This window comes from Paroedura picta, chromosome 9, assembly GCF_049243985.1.
Source record: "Paroedura picta isolate Pp20150507F chromosome 9, Ppicta_v3.0, whole genome shotgun sequence".
Taxonomy (NCBI): domain Eukaryota; kingdom Metazoa; phylum Chordata; class Lepidosauria; order Squamata; family Gekkonidae; genus Paroedura; species Paroedura picta.
Genome location: NC_135377.1, coordinates 45,727,651 through 45,748,614, shown reverse-complemented (window position 1 = coordinate 45,748,614; position 20,964 = coordinate 45,727,651). Strand labels below are relative to the sequence as shown.

At 41.7% G+C, this 20,964-nt stretch overlaps 1 protein-coding gene across 4 annotated transcripts; it reads right to left on the bottom strand.

Moving 5' to 3' along the window:
* Positions 1–1,965: 1,965 nt before the first annotated feature.
* ABHD3 (abhydrolase domain containing 3, phospholipase) lies at positions 1,966–19,231 on the bottom strand. 4 transcript variants are annotated; one of them, XM_077352641.1, is made up of 9 exons: positions 19,017–19,230; positions 15,898–16,061; positions 13,464–13,562; positions 9,583–9,628; positions 6,394–6,506; positions 4,219–4,392; positions 3,537–3,585; positions 3,281–3,446; positions 1,966–2,706 (listed from the first exon to the last, which is right to left on the bottom strand). In XM_077352641.1, the coding sequence occupies exons 1-9, from the start codon at positions 19,161–19,163 to the stop codon at positions 2,528–2,530; spliced, it is 1,137 nt and encodes a 378-aa protein (XP_077208756.1). In that variant the 5' UTR covers positions 19,164–19,230; the 3' UTR covers positions 1,966–2,527. The 4 variants fall into 4 exon arrangements, with proteins under 4 accessions (XP_077208756.1, XP_077208755.1, XP_077208758.1 ...); XM_077352640.1 differs by having other exon boundaries at positions 13,464–13,646; positions 19,017–19,228; XM_077352643.1 differs by lacking the exons at positions 6,394–6,506; positions 9,583–9,628 and having other exon boundaries at positions 19,017–19,231.
* Positions 19,232–20,964: the final 1,733 nt, after the last annotated feature.

Here is a 20,964-nt window from a genome sequence, read left to right as displayed (position 1 = left end):
GAACGCAAAAAGGCGAAGATCTCCAGGCAACGAGCACTGCTTCTTCCCCCCGTGAATTAATCTTGCTACAAGGAAATATTTGAAAATTCACGAAGACGTTCCTTATCTTTTGTTTGAGTTTCCAGTATTAAATATGATGCGATAGATTCAGCTTCCCAAAGTTTGACATTTTCTTCAGGGGACCTGAAGCGACCGCTGGCAGGGGCTCATGGGAATTGTAGTCCAGGGATATCTGGAGGGCCGCAGTTTGACTACCCCTGCAGTCGGGAGGGGGCATATGTATTAGAACTTTGTACTAAGCCAAGAGACTGGATTTGCTAAAAATTAAACATTTCATAAACTCCAATAGGTGGATAATTAACTATTGTTAAATGCTACAAGACAAATGCCAGATGGAAGTAATTAACTGGAATACAACCAAACAACAATGGAAAAAATGCAGCACGGCAGGATCTCTACTTAAGGAAATTTACTTCTGAGAAGAAGTATAGGAAGTTTTATTCACTGGGATTCTTCTTACACCTTCAGCAGTCCTCATGTTGAATTACCCTAGTACTTACTGTGGAGGGGGGAGGTGAGCGGGACACAAATGCATGGTACGGCAGAACTGCAATGACTGTTCAGAAATAAGCCAATATTATAAGGTGTGCATAGACTTGCAGCTTGTATCTAATATCAAAATCAGATCTAACTTTTGTAACTCAACTGTGTAACTTTCATTTTGGGATATCCTATATTAAAGGTATGTCTCTCTTCGATCTTCTTGGTAACAATTAAATCCAATTCAGTTTTTAAGGATTTGCTTCCGAAGCACTTTTTGTGCAGGGATGAACTGTTCTGGCAGATTGGAAACTTCCAGCATCTGCAAGTTCAATATTATTTTACATGTCGGCTTCCCAACGGACTAGCTCAGTAAACCAATTATTATACCTAATAATTTTAGAAACTTTTCAAAATGCTACATGAATATCCATTTTTGTCAATATTATATTTGCTGCAGAAAACTAGGACATTTCACGATCCATTAATCCCATTAAAGCTTTTAAAATACAAAATATATTATTTGTATATGACATTTTGCAGAAAATACCTCTTTGCACGTGTCTGAAACTTACCTGGCAGCTGCACAGAACAATGTAGCAGATTGGTTGTAAATGTTTAAAAAGTATTCTTAATTATTTCTATCACATTGTTACCCAGCCGTAGAAGTTTATCTTTACCACAGTTCCATGAGTTAAGTTAGGCTGAGGTCCTTTGACCCTTTTGACACAATGAGATATGAAACTGGGTCTTTCCAATTGCACACTCTAAACTGCTATACTGCGGTGCATTCCAATGATAAACCATGTTGCTGAATTTGTTTTAGGTGGGGGAACCTCTTCTAATATAGTCCAGCTCAGTCTAGCTTATATTAAATTCCAAAAGTACCCAAAAAACATGACACACAGAGACTGTTTATGCACTGGAGGTTTCATGTCAGGCTGCAGGCTGGAGTTTTAGTTGTGGCAGGTTGCCCCACCTCTTCCTGCATCCACACTGGGGAGCATTTGGCCTGGTGCACCTTGCCCGCCCCCGATTTGTGCTCCTGGATGGGAGCTGGGGCAATGAAGTTCCCAGTGTGTAAATGGTCAGAGAGAGCAATTCTAAGTGAACCTGATTCTTTACTCTCAAGTAGCCTTAGATACTAGAGAATACAGGAGAAGAAAAGCCAGTTTTAGTTCCAAAATCTGCTGAAACAGACAAGATTGCATTTTAAAAACAATATATCGAAAACACTGCAACAGTAGTTCCATTTTCAGTTGTATAGGGAGTAAGACTGCAGATGCTCCAGTGGTATTGCTCAAAGCATGGCAGTTTTACATGAAATTAACTGTTCCTGTTGACACCTAATGACAAGCTACATTTTTCTTATGTGAAGTAGAAATACAGAAACACCAAGCCACATGCAAAGATTAAGTGAAAGACTGTTTTAAAATGTAGTTTATTTCTCTTTCATGTTTCAACATAAACCAATTGGTAGAAATATAAATACTATATGACAAGCAACAATGTTAAAAATCAAGAAATATATGGCTTTGAGAAAAATTAACAATACTGTAATTATCCTCATAGGGTATATTAAGTACAATCAGCAATCCTATTGCAGTCCTTGGTAAAGTTAAAAATGGCTTTATACCACTATTTTATATATCACTTTTAATGAATGTTAAGTGCACATGAACAAGTCACCAGAACAGTTTCCTAAATATGAATTATCTATTTTTTTTAAACAAACCTGAGAAATTATCTGTTTACTTAATGGTTTTTGGTTAAGTGCAATTTCATGTGTGCAAAGTGCTCTTTCCATTTAATGTTTTGCATATAAGGCATTTTAAAGCAAGTTTCTCAAAGTAATACCGCATAGTACCTAAGCAAACACTTTTTGTTCATGAATTTCATCCATTTTGCAGGCTGAATCATGTACAGTTAGTTTAAATACCCTGATCATAAAATGCTACTGTGCCGCAACTGTGGTCCTGCTACGTTGCTACATATTAAGGATTTTACTTTCATGCTCAAACACAGCTTGAACAAACTGCTTGAAGACTCTGTCCATGTATGTGCATTTTCTTGGCCACAATCCTTCCAGAAAACCAATATGGCCTCCACAGGAAGTAAGAACCAAAGCCACGTTTGGATTTTGTTTTGCCATTTCCACTGGTATTGCTAAAAGGAAAAGAAAGTGTAAGTCGCCATTCCCAAAATTGTTCTATCTCAGAATTATTAGGTTTCTAGTAACTTAATGAAAGCTAACTGCAATATATGTACAGAATTCAGCTTTATAAAGTCAGTTCATGAAATGTTATTTGCCAGCTCACCATTCTTTGGCCCTTGGATCAAAAGGTTGCCTAAGTATGCTGTAGAGGGTTGTGTGTATAATACCTGTTCCATTTTAAACTGTTTACATTTATTTACATTGTGTTACATTTATTTATACTGCCTCTTGGCCAGTCTTTGATCACAGAGAAAGAGCAAAACTGAATCATCAATTCCAGAGAACTAAGTAGATGGAGGAGGATAGTATCGGTGTATATAAAGAAGGCAGGTGGATTGAGAGAGGATGAGACATGGTGGTATGCTGATGAGGAGACACCTTGCTGAAATCCTCTCAAAATTTGGAGCTGGACCTATTAGAGTGCTCCTGTCTACAACCCAAGAGACAGTGTCCTTCCAGTCTCATATAAAATGTCTGTTGTCTACTTATGCACTTAAAGTTATGAGAGAGAAGAAGTTTTACTACCATGATTTGGTGAGAAAACATCATCCATAGAATTCAAGCACAACACTGGAATTCCAACTGTCTTCAGTCTATGAAATGGACTAGCATCTGTATAGTAATCATCAATTGTAGGGTAGCCAAACATGACAGAAGTGAATTGTTTATCAAATTCCCTGATGGTCTTTGCCTGAATATGAGAAAATTATTTGTGTAAGAGTTGGTAAAACCAAAATATGAAATACAAATTAAATGAAAAACATACAGTTAATCCTCATACCTTCATGACAAGGTTCATATTAAATAGCTTTTCAAACATTTCCCGGTGTCTATAAAAAAATGAAATAATAAGGGGGCAGTCTTAAAACTGGATCAGAATACCACAAAGATATTCAGAAAAATACATTCTTTGAGTAAAACAACTTATTATAACCAGATCCTATTAACCTGACATAAATAGCACCACTAGCACACATTGTTGCACTAGCACCACCAGGTTGAGTGCAACCAGGTGAGCAAAGCCAGCTGAAAACGAGGGCTTCATTTATGTGGTTAAACTCAGGCTGATTTCTGCAAAGTTTCTGTCCACACATTTATTCCTGTGGCTTGCAGCCAGCTTTTACAATGGTAAATTTAAACCAAGCTTCCAAAACACTATAAGACACTACCTGGGCAACAGCACATGCTTAGAACTGTTTTGCTACATTTGGTCACAAAAAGAGAAGTCTGGTATTTGAGAATGCACAATTTATATGTTGAAGCCCGTGTCAGTGTATTCTGGTAGACCAAATGCATACTTCGTCCTTGAAAGAAGTCCATTAAATCTGACACATTTTTATGCCAGGTGCTTCTATATTACAAACATCAAGGGAAAGGTTATTCACTTAATCGGGTCATCCTTAACATTTATCACAATATACTTGCTTTTTATCCTAACATGTGATCATGTGAGGTTGACTCACCTAATAACTGACGACTGTAGACGGCTCGTTAAATAATAATTAAAGAGAAGCCAGTTCATAGGCTTTTCTAGTGAGTCTACACAATCAAAAACATTCCATCCTGCTGAAAATACTGCAGCAGCCTTCAGTGGTGTTTCTGTGCCAGGTCTGCCCAAATAGTTTACAAGAAGCATGCTACAAATAGGAGATAAAACAAAAGATTCAGATTATGCCTCATCATGCTTATAGGTGCATTGTTCTGTGACCTCAACCATATGAGAGTAAAATACATGGCAAGACTGACTCAGGGTGTAGCCCTACTGGCCTGGCAGATCCTTGACAGCAGGAAGTACCTGTGTAGCCTTACCATTACCCAGGTTCTTCACTTCTCTCCTGACCCTGCTCCCCTCAATCTCAGAAACAAAGGCAGGTTTGTCCACCCCCCCATCCTATTTACCTCTGCTTTATGGAGGGTCCAGCTCATCTTGGGGCTAACATCCTTGGAGGTTTCACCTGTCTGGAAGCTCCATGGGATCTGAGCTGTTGCTGTAAGAAGCTGTTACCACCCTACATCCCAGCTTCAACTCACCTCCATGTTTCCCCACCCCTCACAGCAGTATCAGCTGTTAAAAGGCCCATCCCTATCAAGCAGTGGGCTTTGCGTAAAAGGCACCACATGTGTTGCCGCTTTGGCTCATAGACACTGAGGGTGGGACCTTGGGGGTGGGACCATCAAGAGTTGGGGAAGCTGCAGGTTGCTTAAGTCCCTGATACAGGATAACATGTCCTGTGATACAATGCCATTTTTGATGTTGTTGTTACTGGCATATCCTAAAGCACATGAAGCCACAGTATCTGGACATAAATAATCTTGCAACCTACAATCTATTAAATGATCTTGGATTCAGTCTTTGCTTCTTCAGGAAATCTGACATATTGTCTGAAGCAGCACCTTTTAGCCTCCATCCCTCTGGAAGGCAATTCGCACATTAAAATTTTAGATGCACACTTTGTATGTTGGAAAACAAACTGAGTTTAAGCAAACGTGTATTTCGCATCATTGTATTTCCTTTTCATAGAAACATAGAGTTGGAAGGGCCACACAGGCCATCTAGTCCAACCCCCTGCTCAATGCAGGTTCAGCCCAAAGCATCCAAGAAAAGTGTGTATCCAACCTTTGTTTGAAGACTGCCAGTGAGGGGGAGCTCACCACCTCCTTAGGCAGCCTATTCCACTGCCTGTTAATTTTTTTTTCTGATATCTAGTCTATATCATTGTACTTGTAGTTTAAACCCATTACTGCACATCCTTTCCTCTGCAGCCAATGGAAACAGCATCCTGCCCTCCTCTAAGTGACAACTTTTCAAATACTTAAAGAGGGCTATCATGTCCCCTCTCAACCTCCTTTTCTCCAGGCTGAACATTCCCAAGTCCCTCAACCTATCTTCATAGGGCTTGGTCCCTTTTCCATTTTTTCCAGATCAAACTAAAAAAAAACCCCACTTTTGCTTGTCTGCATGTGTCTTGGAAGTATTTTAATCGCAACTCCAATATCAAATTCCCCAAAGAATATAAAGTATAATATATAAAGTAACAGAAATAATAATATAAAGTAACAGCCAGTGAATCAACTTCTAACAATCAAGGCCAAACAGTTCTCCCTCATAGTCTTATAACCTATGAAAACAGTTGATAGACTGTGAATACAGACCTCATTCAAAAACCTAAGAGTCTTCCCTGTCAGAATCCTGTAGTGTGGCTGACCTGATGCTTTGTTATAATCTGATTATTGTAAAATGGTGGTCAGTATGTCCCTCAGTGGTACCACTCCAGTTGGAGGGCTGCAATTTAAACTTGACTCACATTTTCAGCCTCAACTAGCTTCTGCCAGCAAAAGTCAATTATTGCAGATATTAGATTGCTTCAATAAGCCTGCAGCTCAAAAACTTGCTTATGATTATTGGAAAACACAAGTGATCAAGGAGAACAGTACCTGTCACAGAACACTTTAAAACAAATTGTGGCTACTGTCGACATCTTATTATTATAGGAAAATGTAGAGTCAGGGCATAAAACAAGACAGAACATTTTCCACTGAGTCTGCATTATACAAGAACAATCCTTAATTAGGACCTTTGGAAATTTGTAATGACTGGAGATCTATGCTAGCAGAATGTCCATTATATAACTTCTTACCCTCCCATAGAAACACCTGCTGCCATAAATGGAGCAGAGGAGTACAAACTGTGTATATGATGAATAACAGCTTCCAGGTCCTCAGTATTAGAAGCACAATATGTCCTCGGTGTCTGCACAGTACACAAGGTAGAAAAGAGCACAATAAGCATTTGTTTTATCCTTAAATTAGGGTCAAACCCAAGAAGAACCTAAGCAACTATGCAAAGTTAATAATCACCTGAGGGAAGATTTTCAGCGAATGAGATTAAGTATTTGTTCTTCTTAAAAGTACCCCACAGCTCCATTATTTCCACAAATCTGAGACTATGCATTTGCCCACATGTCTAGTTATATCTTAAATACATGCAGTGAGCCATGGCTGTGTAAAGATTTAAACTAGGGATGCTCATGTTCATCCTCAGTATGTCATTGGGTCACATCCTCAGTATGACCTCAGTATGACCATTGCGTCACATCCAGCACAAGGATCGAGAGTTTCTTCCATTTTCCTATTCCTGCTGCATCCCTTTCTAATCCAGGAAAATTTATTCTTGCAACCCACATAGAGTAATAGCCAGACAGGTTGATAGATGGCAATGAAGAGGAGGAAGGGAGAGAATTGGGGGCTATGTTGAAGGAGGCAGAAAGGGCAAGATCATCCCCTTCGCCTGACCTACCACAGCCTCCCTCCCTTGCAAGTATTGGCTCATGTGAATCCTGTGACGGCTGTGCAGAAGCAAACTGGAAAATCCACAACTGCCAACACTGCCCATTGATGATGGATTACTGGATCCACCCCACTGCATTTTTATCTCAGCACAATAAAAAATAAATTTAAGTTACCCATATTTGTTCTCATGAAATATGTAAGAATATGTATATTTACTTGGCAATAAATACAACTGAAGCCAGTGAGACTTCTACAAAAACAGGCATAAATTTATAGGCTGTATGTTACACCTAAAACTTTCCTATTTTTAATATCTTGGGTACCAAATGGTACACTTTAATGGTTCAGTTCATCTTTTGCAGAGAATTCCTAGCAAGAAGCATTCTACCTCTAGGAATGTAGGCTTCTTGTAGGGCAAAATTGTTATTGAATGGTATTTGAGTGACAAACAAAATATTAGGATATCATTGAAACAATGCATCCACAGACCTTACTGAGCTTGGTAATGTTCCAGTGACAGTGTTGAAAGCAGGCATGAATTAAAATTAGTTGCCATGATAACATTAGTTCCAAATGATAACATTTGGAAGTGTGTTGGCGATGCCTAATGAATGTGTTCACAGGTAGGAATGTGTTCCTGCTCTTTCTCATGACAATCATCAGAAGAATAAAGAGTAAACACAGCAAAATAAATGATGAAATATTCATGCAAAAATGGCTAATTCATAAAAATTTCATGTTACAAGATTCCCTGAATTTGGATAATCTTTGCATGGAATTGTGATCAGGGATATGTGTGTGTGTACATATACAGCCTATGCTCTGAACTTTAACACAATGATAATACACACGCACAGAACGGAAGGGGCCATATAACAGATGTGCTAAGAAAACTGCGCTGATTCCCTGGGGTGTCCTGGCACAATACAAAGTGTTAGCTTTAATAATTAAAGCACTAACCCATCCCTACCATACAGGTGGACAGTAACCTGTATAAGCTGAGTTCTGTCTCTCTCTCTGTCCCTCCATATATATATGGAGCAGGAAACCAGCCATGGAAGTATTGGAAGATCTACTAATCCAGATATGTAACCTATCACTGAAATCAGCTACTCTACCAGAAGACTAGAGAGTAGCAGAGGGATCCAGAGGAGAACCAGGAAATTTCAGGCCAGTAAGTCTAATGATTGTCACAGGCAAATTAGTAGAAACTGTAACAAAATATAGAATTGTTAGGCACATAGAAGGACAATGAAAGAGGAGGGAAAATCAGCATGGCTTCTGAAAAGGGAAGTCCGGTCTCATCAACCTTTTTGTATTTCTTTGAGAAAGTGAATAAGCATGTAATCAACAGTGACCCAACAGACATTATATACCTGGATTCGCAAAAGGCTTTTGATAAGTGCCTCACCAAGGACACCTGCATAAATTAAACAGTCATAAGATGACAGTTTCTGTTATGGATTAAAAACTGGTTAAATAACAGGAAGCAAAGAGTAGGAATCAATTGACAGTTCTCACTGTACAAAAGCAGCAAGTTTCCACAAAGACTAGTATTGGGCTGATACTATTTAATTTATCCATTAATAATCTGGAACCAGGGGTGAACAGTGTAGTGGCCAAGTTTGCAGATGACACCAAATGATTCAGGATGGTGAAAACCAAGGCTCTGTGAAGTCATGCCAGACCAACCTTATCTCTTTTTTTTTCAAGAAATAATTGGCTGCTATGCGCCTTGTTTTCCCCCAAACCCAGTATTTGGGGCTGATAAACCAGAGAGCAAGGATGGCAGCAAGGAACAGTTGTCATTGCAGAGACAGGGAAATGAAGCACTTCAGGGCAAGTGAAGAAGAGCAACTGCCTGTCTTCTGTTTCTGAGTAGCAAGCAATGGAGAGGAGATGGTGATGAGGAGCTGTGGTGGACATGGGCTGCCTGGGACTCAGTAGTGGAGCCTTCCTAGCCAGTGGGCTTGGCAGCTGTCAGAGGATGCCACCTCCTGAGGTCAGCCCTGTGCATTTTGCCATTGCCTTCCCATTCCCAACTAGACAACAGTTTGGACTGATAACTGTATAGCACACATTGCTACAAGAGGATAAAACCATAGGCTGCTCATTGTTTAGGAGGAGGGGTAGTATAAATGAAATAGGACGGACCACTATTATAGCTTTTCCAGCAACAGCCCGGGTCTTCAGTCCCTCAGTTTGAGAATGCTAGTTATTAAGATGGACCTATTCTTCAATTTAGCTTGTAGATTTGGAAATTCCTGTCCTCCTCCCATTCTGACCAACTGACTTACTCTGAAATATGACAGTAAACTGCCAAGGAGGTGTCTGGAGCATGGTTATATGGCACAGACTTATGTAGGAAACACTTTTTCCCTGCTCATTATACTACATGAAATAAAGGGGAATAATTGCCAGCAAGGCCCTCAACCTCTCAACCACAGCACCAATAGGAAGTGCCTATGGAAAAATTGCAAGCTTACAGTTGTTTGCTTTAAGGGTTCTCAAAGTTCTTATTTAAGAGCCATTCTTACCAAGAGATTTTCACCAGCAACTCCTCGATAGTTAAAAACCACACACCTTGGGGAAAAAGAGAGAGCAGTTTTTACAGGATTGCTGACTGTCTTTAAATCCAAAGGGCCATGCATTCTGAAGCTGCTCCAATTTAGAACAGGATTTGCCAATCAATATAGGGATGTATGTTTATATACATACATTAATTCCTATATTTATACTTTATCTAAGTTTTTGAGATCTTCTTAACTAGAGCACACAGTTTCATTTAGGAACACTTGAGAAAATGTGAGGTGCCTGAGAGTGGACAGCCACCTTGAATTTGTGACTAGCATCTGGTGGTTAAAACCAACCCTTGACCAAAAATGTATCATACACATTTGCAGAGAACAAAAACCTTATTTACATAATAAGACTTTGCAGAAAAAATAACCTGTGCAAGAGGGACAGCAATGTGCAACAAAGACAGCAAATCCTCACCATCAGTATCAAGGAGATGGGAAGGTGCGTAGAATATTTTATTTAGAATAATAGAATCATAGAGTTGGAAGGGACATCCAGGGTCATTCTAGTCCAACCCCCTGCAGAATGCAGGAAATTCACAACATTTATTTTATTCTTGAATTTATATACTACCCTTTCCTGAAGGCTTACTGATGTGCTACAAAGATATCTTTTTGAAGGAGGTAGAATATGTGACACATCCTCGGAGATCAGTTCCCTCCACTTGTTCAGCAGCAAAGATACAATCCTTTTACTTCTGAAACATGGTAGGGAAGGATGGGGGAAATTATCTTGTAGTATGTAGACTACAGGGTACACATTCTACAAGACCTTTTCTCTCTCAGCCCTCTGAACCACACCTTTATGATCAAGACTAAAGAGCAGCAAGCACAAACATTTGTGTTTTTTTTTAATTAATTTGATTAAATTACATTAAAAATGATTTCAACAGCAAACTATATTAGTAAGTAGTGGTATATGTACTAAGTGCTATTTTAATAATTCTTGACACCAGGGTAAGATTATACATGGTTCTTAGCCATAAAAAGAAAGCAGTTTTCTTTTAAGATAATGCAGCTTAAAATGTAAAACTCAGCATAAATATATAAGGTTGAATCTACCCATACTGGTCTCATGATTCACAACATCTTTTTTTTTCGGGTAGTCAAAGAGTACACCCAGTTCCCTGTTTCATCACACAAAAATCTAGCCAGATCCAACCCATTCAGTACTGACCAGGGCACAGATATACCCTTCTAAACGCATTGACTTCAATAGACTGAGAAGGGTGTAACATTTCTGGGAGGGCATTGATTATTTCCTAAAACTGAACTTATAGCACTTATGAATGAAAAGCTCCTTTACATTGTAGAGAAAAATGTATGGAAAACAACTTTGTGAATCATCATATAGCACAGTCGATTGTACACCAATTTTATGACTTCATACTGAAGGACAGGAACTAATGGTCACCCAGATTGTTATACACATCCGTCTTTTATATGTAGATAGACATATCCAACCAACTTTTCTTTCATATTCATATTAACTGCTCTCTACAACTGACTCATTTGAGAGGTGTTCCACAGGATTTTCTTGGCAAAGTTCTTATGTTAGGTTGCCCGTTCTTTCCTTAATCCTCCCCATTTATCTGAGCTTGGAACCAACATGCAGAGGTGTAAAAGGAAACCAGGCCGACAAAGAACATGATGGTTAGACACAATTAAAATGAACACTGGTCATAGAATTATGCAACTAAAAGAAGTGGTGCAAGACAGGAAGACATGGCGACAACTGCGCCATAGGATCGCCAAGAATTGGACACGACTGAATGGCTAGCATCATCATCGCAATTGGCTCAGTACTCTCCATCTCATAGAAAATAATGATTTGATAAGGAACTACTACCAGCCCTTAGCTTCCAGTTGATATATTTGCTTTTTTGCAAAGTCAGACAGTTATATAACAGAGAAGGGGGGGATTAAAATAGAAGGGAACATCTAAATAAGCATCTTCTAGTGTTGATTCGAGTCCAAACCAGTCGACAAAACCCATCATAGCTGCAAGTAATAATAAAAGAGATTCGATTTGAGGTCATTCTAAGAATTTGTAAAGTATTGTATGTCAGTTTCTAATGTAGTAAAAACATTGTTAAATATTTAAGAAACATACAGTTTTCCTTTATAATGGCTTTATTTAGCATTTAAAAAAATTCAATTTCAAAATAACATGTATTATGGTTATAACCAGAGGTTTTATTGTTATGGTACTCGCCAGTACTGAGTACCAGCACCCTTTTTTCAAGGCTCTTCCAAGTCCTCAGGGGTGAATTAATCAAAATCAGCACAGCCTTATATATTACTAGGCAGAAAGCCCGTTGCACACAGGAACGCAACTGGTGCTAGCAGTGGGCCCCCTCGACACCGCCACCCTACCTGCTCGCTGCATTCGTGGTGGGTGGGCTAGTCAACATAGAGGGCCACCAGTCCTGTGGCATGGGCCCCGCTGACGCCTCCACAGCCACATGGCCTGCTGGGTGTGCTGCCGGCCGGGTGACCCATGGCCGGGCCATGGCATCACAGGTGTGCTCTCCTCGGTGGCCAGGCTGCGTCTGGCTTCCTGAATGTATTGTGGCCGTTTTGTGGGGGCGGGGATTGGCCCAATCCTGGTGCATCCAGCTTTGCTGGGTGCATCTTGATTGGCCTGTGGAGTGTGTCTGGCTGGAAGTAGGGCTGGACAGATGGAAACAGATTCCGGACATGCTCCTCCCACAGTGGCTCTGCTGAAATATTCAAGCCACTAAGTGGTAAGGACTAGTAGCACCTTTTTATTACAAAAAAAACAACAACAGAGGAATCCTTTCATGAGCATTTTATTTGCATGATATCTATATAATAAACAGAAAATGTTGTTAAATCAATGCATTTAAAATGGTCTTTTTTCTTTTTGGTGATTTAAGTTAATAATTTAAATCCAGCCACAGTGATTCATGTTCTGGTAACTTCCAAGTCTGACTACTGTAACCTGTTCTGTGTGGAAATATCTTGGAACACATCCAGAAGTTTCAGTCAGTGCAGAATGCTGCAACAAGATTGTTAGCTGGAGTGGACTACAGATAGAACATCACTCCACTGTTGACAGAATTTTACTAATGGCCTGCTTTCTTCTGGTCCCAACTCAAGATGTTGGTTTTGACCGATAAGGCTTTGCACAGGCTATGACATGGGTTCTTAAAGGGTCATCTCCCCTCATACAGACCTGTATGGACATCAATATCTTCATTTTAGGTTTTCATTTGTTTGTCCCCTCCTACTGCCTTCATTGACTTGGTGGCCATGGTCTTTTCAGTGGCTACCATCATTCCCCCTCCTTGGATCTGGTGCCATTTTTATTTATTTCGCAGCACCAGATCATCAGTGTAGTAATAAACAGAGTTACATCCGTCTTATGCCTATTGAAGACACTAAGATTTTTGGTCTGTCTCCCTTTTTTGTTTACTGGTGTTTTAAATTGGTTTTAAAGTTCTGCTATGGGTTTTGGAGTTAGTACTTTTATTGGATTTAGTGCTCTTATTGGCTGCTGTGGAGTTTATTATTTATCAGTGTTTTAGTTAATGCTGCCTATTTATTGTTCATTTGTATATTTGTGATGTATTGGTGTTAGATAGATTGAACAATGGTTTTATGAGATTTTTATTCTGTGTATTGTTGCAGGTACTTTGATAGAAAGGGAATATAAGAATACCTAAATGGAAATTCAGGGTTGTTAATGAGAAAGAAGGTATCTTCTCTCTTCTTGGACCACTCTTTTCACTCTCCATGACTTATCACAGTTTCCCATTTGTAAAACTGATTTCAAGCTGTCCCAATGAAAATATTACCAGATGAGGCAATTATACCTGTAGCCCAGGTCCTTGCTTTGCTGAATCATATGGAGAATGTAGGATTCCTTGCTTGATCCTGTGAGGCCAGGCAGCAGCAAGATAGTGGGTCGGGTGCTGGAATCCGGGTGATATAAACTGTTGTTATTATCAAACCAATCCAGGGAAATCTGTCCTCCATCAGCTGCTTTAATGAGCTCACTGGAAAACCCAAAATTAATTAGCTTTGCAAAAAGAAAAGGAGCCTAAGATCACTTATTTAAATTCATTAAGTGGATGTCCCACATGCAGACATGCTGGATGGGAAAACCTGGCAAGGACAGGTTTAGCATGCAGGTTTAGCATGCATTCTAGGATGCAGAATTCAACTGAACACATCCTGATTTTATCAAGTTCTACTGTGTTATGGTAGCTGAATGTATGTGCCTTGGCAAATAAGAGTTTGTTTTCTACTCCCTTCACTCCCTGCGGCAATTCTAAAATAGTTGTGTTCTACTTTGTGCCCAACTGGAGTTTCATTGCAGCAGTTTAAAGGGGCTTTCTTGGCTAGCGAGCCATAGGGGCTGCCTGCCAACAAAAAACTCTTTAAACAGCTGAGCCAAGCAGAGCAGTTTAAACTTTAAAGGGACGATACAAGGAAGCAGGAAATAGTTGAGTGGCAGGAACCCCAGGCACTCAGCTTTTCTGTGGCTTTCTGCTGAAGCAGAAAGCAGGGACAGAGTCAGAATCCCTTTAAATTCCTGCTTTCTGCTCTGGCCATGGACTGGCATATACCCTACAAACTGCCTTAAAAGTTTGAGGAAGTCCACGACAATAGACGCCTCTCATTTTTGGTTTCCAAACTATGAATAGGGCAACATTTGTCATGAATTTTGATTCATGGTTTGGCTCATGCCCATCCCTACATCTAATTACACCCCTTTCCATGTGGTCACTCCCCTTTGGCTCTGTTCTGTTTACACTGTTTTCCTTAAAATTAATCACTCTGGTAAAGAAAAAACAAACGAATGTTTTGTTCAGGGTGAAGAGCAGACAAAGAACACACACGTGTGTGCGCTGCATTCCAAGCCGCAATCTCTCCCCACACTATGGACAGTGGATTCTCTCCCCCAGCCTGTCTCCTTTAGAACCAAGTCTTCAACCTCCACAGCCCAAACATCTAGTCCTAAGGGTTAGCTTCTACTTGACTGTGTGCCAATGTGGTATACTGGTTGAGTGTGGGACTAAGATCTGGTTCAAATCCCCCCTATGCATATTGGGAGGAGGAGGAGGAGGAGGAGGAAAGTTGTTAATAAATGCCGCTTTTCTCTACCCAAAGGAGTCTCAAAGTGGTTTTCAGTAGCCTTCCCTTTCCTTTCCCCACAACAGACACCCAGTGAGGTAAGCGAAGCTGAGAGAGCCCTGATATTAAGCTGATCAGAACAGCTTAATCAGTGCTGTGGTGGGCCCAAGGTCACCCAGCTGGCTGCATGTGGGGAAGCGTGGAATCAAACCCAGCTCACCAGAATAGAAGTCCACACTCCTAACCACTACACCAAGCTGGCTTAGTTTTATTCACTTACTCCATTTCTCCTTGATCGGGACACAAAGCAGCTTTTCACATCATTCCCCCCTCCTCCATTTAATCCTCACAACAATAACCTTGTGAATGGAAGATGAGGATGAGAAATGTTACGTGCTCAATGTTAACTGGTATGTTTCTCTGAGTGAAGGAATCAAATCCAGGTCCCAGCCAAAGGCTCTAACTGCTATGCCACACTGGCCCTCTCACGTGGAATCTTGATACGTAACCTTGGGCCAGTCATGGACTCACAATCTAACCTGCCATCCAGGATTGCTGTGAGGAGAAAATAGATAAGAGGAGTATGATATAAAGTGCTTTGGGTTCCTATTAGGAAGAAAGCTGGGGTCTAAATAAAGTAAAAATAACTTGCGGGAGGATAAGTTAATTTGCTTCCTCTCCCCACAACAGTCACCTTGTGAGGCAGGTGGGGCTGAGAGAGTTTTGAGAGAACCATGACTGACCCAAGGTCTTCCTGCAGGCTTCATGTGGAAGAATGCGGCCTCAAACCTGGTTCTCCAGATTAGAAAACACTACTCTTAACTGTTACATCACTTTGGCAACGGCAAACTTGTAGTGGGCATAAGGTTGCCAGCATGTTTAGTTAGGATGTCAGGAGCAACCCCTCCCCATTATCCTACACACAGGAGTAGCTGCAACCTGCCTTGTAGCATAGAGGAGTCACTGGCTGCTCCTATATTAGCTGCACCCAAATATGAGGGAGGAAGGCCAAGCCCTTCCTTCTATTCTCCTCTGCTTTAAAGTGGGCTTATAGGAAGTCTTTGGATTCCAGCAAATGACCAACTTTGCCACTGGCTATGTTTGCTATGGGCAGAATTATCTTGCATGCAGCATCTGTAAGAGACAGATTTGTAGTGAAGTGGTACTTACTTCCTGTATTGCACATATGGCCGAGATGTGATTAAAGGACGCAGGAGAGTCTGCAAACGGCTCTCCCAGCACCACACAGTGGGATAGTAGGTTTCTGTCACTACTGGGCAATAGTCCTGTAGAAAGCACCGAAAGTTCTTGCTGCCAGTCACCAGCTCAGGTTTCTAGAAAGACAGATTAATGTTTATGCTACAAGAAGAGTAAAAGATACTTTTATTTTCTCTTATTTTTAGTTGATGGTTTTTATTAAAATAGTAAACATTACAAGAAAACAGTTTTTGGCTGGTACAGGAGCAATACAAATTTCAAGTCTCCTACTGTATATTCTGAAGGGAAACAGAAATGGCCCTACCAATATGTAAAGCTATTCAGTTTCCTTAGGTGGCAAACTGGCTGCCATTAAGGGTTCCACGGTGAGAGACAGGCAGATCCACACAAGCTTTGTTGAAACAGTGCCATTTGTTTTCCAATAAGGCATATACAACAGAACTTGCTTATACATTGTTGTTAGATGCGAAGTCGTGTCCGACCCATCGCGACCCCATGGAGCTATCCTCCAGGCCTTCCTGTCCTCTACCATTCCCCGGAGCCCATTTAAGTTTGCACCTACTGCTTCAGTGACTCCATCCAGCCACCTCATTCTCTGTCGTCCCCTTCTTTTTTTGTCCTCAATCGCTCCCAGCATTAGGCTCTTCTCCAGGGAGTCCTTCCTTCTCATGAGGTGGCCAAAATATTTGAGTTTCAACTTCAGGATCTGGCCTTCTAAGGAGCAGTCAGGGCTGATCTCCTCTAGGACTGACCAGTTTGTTCGCCTTGCAGTCCAAGGGACTCGCAAGAGTCTTCTCCAGCACCAAAGTTCAAAAGCCTCAATTCTTTGACGCTCGGCCTTCCTTATGGTCCAACTTTCACAGCCATACATTGCAACTGGGAAGACCATAGCCTTGACTAGATACACTGTTGTTGGCAGGGTGATGTCTCTGCTTTTTAGGATGCTGTCTAGATTTAAATGGAATCCGGGGAATGGTAGAGGACAGGAAGGCCTGGAGGATCATTGTCTATGGGGAAGCGATGGGTTGGACACGACTTCGCATCTAACAACAACAACAATTTGATATTTTCTTTTTTTGTGATATGGATTTTGTTTGAATAAAGTTCCATTTTTGGTTTAGTTTAAGACTTAAAATTCATAATACATGCTTGAACTTTAAATGCAAATTATTATGAAATAAATTTATCTGAATTGAATTTGGTTTAATCTTCAATGCATTGAATATATTTAATTTGATAGAAAATATGATAATTTTTATTGCGTATTTTATTTTCGTAGTCAAAAGATTTTCATTATTTAAATTTTGTTTCTTTGTTAATGTTGTGTGTTATGTTTGATTAGTTATTGTTACAAGTTCTATATATGGTGCTGAGAATAAATGTCCAAATAAGTGTTCTCGATTTTTTAAAATATATTATCCGTGCCACATTTTTTAAAGGTTAGTACCAATCACAACATGTTTCATTTAACATATTGATATATATCACAGTAATGATGTATTTTATTATCTCTCATGTAATTTATAAACTTAAAAATGGGAGGTGAAAGAGTCACATAAGTGGAATAGCCTAGGGCCTTTTTTCATGTAAATCTGGCCCTGCCCAGGACATTTACTTTAATGATTGATGGTACACTGCAACCAAAAAAATGTTCATGTCTATAAACAAGAAGTAGGGTGAATGCCTTTGCAAAAGGCTCCAACAGAGAAGGCAGATTCCAAACTATGTAGAAGATAACAAGTTTTAGGACAGGAACTTATCTCCAGAATTGTTTTCATGTATAAATCCAGTCCACTGCATTCCACAAGAACTACAACAAAAATTAGCTATATGAGCCTCATATTAATATATATATGTGTGTGTGAATATCAGGCTAATGTAGCTAATTTTATATTAATATATAGAATGCCAATATATATAATTATAATACATAATTAATATATAATTATAATATATATACAGCTGAAGACTGGACTTTTTTAAAGTTGCATTTTGCTATCCTGGCCTGAAATTCCATATACTTGGAATAAGTGAGCCATTTTATGTGCACTGAAATAAAATAAATCTAAAGGACAGCATCACTGACATACAGTCAATCAACTGCCAGGTTACATTGAATTTACTTTAATGGAACAAGCCCCTTGTTCATAAGGCATTGTTTTCCGAGCCTTTTTCTACTCTATAGCATGACTAGCCACAACCCAAGATGTCTTTTGTCAACTTACCGGAGACATTTTCACTGGAGGTACTTAGAACTTCATGCCTGCTTTTCCAGAACAGCCAGCTGATTCTCTTCTTACTACCCATTTTAACCCTTTAGCTGTACTGTCTGCCCTAATACCTACAGTTGATATTTTCTACATTCTATACAATACTGGGCACTTTTATTGGCACCGCATCAAAATGCTGACAGCCCTATTGGTTGAAATGGTAGAATGTCTGATGTTAGTCTGCAAAGCCACGGAACGAAGTCCACAATGACTGACAGCTGTATGCCAAGCGATAGCAGCAAGACTTTAAGAGGATATAATGACTGCGGTTGGAACGTCTCCAAGAAGCCCCAAGCCCCCTGGGAACATCTTGGCCAAATCATAAACTTGCTAATTGCACCAATAAAAGACACGAACCACTTGAGGGGAAATTGAGCCCATCTCCTCTCCAACAAGACTACATGCCAATTAGGTATCTGGAAGGAAACGCTCTCTTATGCCTCAAGTCCCATTGTTTAAAAGGCATGTCGTCTCAAACCCACAACTCCCTATCCCCCCCCCCCCCCCGTGTCGCTGGTCATCGGTTCCTCCGCAATATCTGCTGAGCAAACACTGAAGCGTCGTCGGGTGACTAAACAGGAAATGGAGAGTCCAACTCGACATTTGTTCGAGCAAACTCCGCAACCGCCCCCCCCCCCGACCTTTCCCTGCCGGGATGCAGCGCTGGCCAAGACCAAGGGGCTCGCTGGGCTCCGAGGCGAGTTTCGCTTGGCCAGTCTGCCTAGCTTTCCCCACCGCCCCGAGCGGACCGGCCGGGCGGGGTTGGCGCCGCTGCCCGAGTGGCGAGCAAGGGGCACCTACCTTGGCGACGCTGCTGAGGTAGTAGCAGGCGTAAGCGAGCCCGAAGGCCAGCGCCAGGGACCAGCCGACGCCGTGAGCCAAGAGCCCCTCGGGCACCTGGCGCTCCAGATAGCAGGAGAGCTCCCGGCTCAGCCCCTGCAGGCTCATCTCGCCAAGTGCCTGGGAGGCGCACGGAGCGCCGGTGGCATTCCGGGGAGGGGCGGGGCGCGGGGAGGGGCCCACTGGCGCCGCTCCCGCCCCCGCACCACCTGCGCCGCGCCGCGCCAGCCCCGCGCCTGCGGCTGCCTCGCCCCGGGCGGGAGGAGAATCAGGCGCCGCAGGCTAGTAGGGAACTGGTGCAGAACGGCCCCGCGTAGCCTTCGGAATCCGCGCGTTGGATGCGAATCGCTGCAGAAAGTGGCTGGTTTGGAGGGTCAACCCAACGGAGGTTCCTTCCCAAGCGTTGCCCTCTCCAAGGGCACCCCCAATTCTCCTGGGATTTCCCAACCTATAGTTGGCAACTGTACACTGCAGCAGCGAGTTGGCAGAGCTGGCATAGAACTGAGCAATATCAGGGGAAGAGTGTGCCTTGGCTTCCTAAGCCCCCTCTTCCTAAGCCCCTCTGCCCCTGATACAGGCGCATAATGTTAAATCACTGGAAATCCTGGCATTACTCAGATCACACACATCGCACCCTGCCTCTAAGCAGCAGAAATGCTGCAACTAAATCAGTAGGCAACAGCTCCATCCAGAACACCCATAGCTCAGACGATAGGGCATAAGCTTGGAGTTATATTTCTCCAGTCTGGCCCATTTTGTGCACAACTGGACCACAGTGTGTTGTACAATAGCTTGAATAGCACATAAAGAACCCTTAACATACACTGCAACATAGGTGCTGCCAGCTGGGAAACTGTGCCCCATTAACCAATAAGGTGCCCTGCTACAGGCACACCATGTAGACAAAGGGAGTAGCTAGCTAGCAGAGTTTATTAATAAACCAGTCCAAAATCCAGGTACCAGTTAATCCAAACTCAAAGCATCAGATTCAAGGGGAAATCCAAAAGAAGAAGTCCAAAACACAGGCCAAAGTCCGAGATAGGAGAATCAGTTCCCAATACAGGTTACAAGGTCAGTAACTAATGGACACATTGCTTACCAGCCATTTCCTTGCTGACTGCTTTTTACAACATGCTTAGCACCTGCCAGCCAGTTCAGCCCTACTTATGTGACCCTTATCCTTGTTGGTGATCTGGCACAGCACCTCCTGTCCTTCAGTTCTTGTCTTATCTTTCTTCTATGTTGTTCCTGAGGTTCTGGTGACAGGAGGGGAACTGGCCAGCAGCTGACTCTCTGTTGCCCACACAGGCCTGAGGGACCGCAAGGCCATTTTACTGGGACCTGATTGATCTTGTCTGCACTGGGAATTAGCCCTGCCTTACCGCTTATCCAGTGGCGGGGCTAGTTCTGCATGATGTTGGTGGCGAGTTGGACCCAGGCGTGGCCCGACTCAGGTCCTCCACTGCCTGGCGGCAAGGGAACATAGATATATTCATTGCTCTATGGCAAGGGAATGTGGCAATTGGTTGAGTCAGGCCCCTGTGGCAGGGAAAGAGCTGGGCCATCCAGGCCTGGTTCCTCGGCCGACTATGGCATCCTGGAAAGGACAATAAATGCCCTGGCTGGCTCCAAGGCACTGCGTATCAGCGCCAGGTTGCCTGGGGCATTTTTTCCATTTAGGAACGCAATACTGCTACCAGGGCCGGATGTACATGAAAACAGGCCCTAGGCTATTCCACCTATGTGGCCCTTTCACCTCCCATTTTTAAGTTTGTAAATTACATGAGAGATAATAAAATACATCATTACTGTGATATATATCAATATGTAAATATATAAATGAAACATGTTGTGATGGTATAGGGTCGCTAGATGTCCTCTCTTTAAAGGACATGTCCTCTTTACTCTT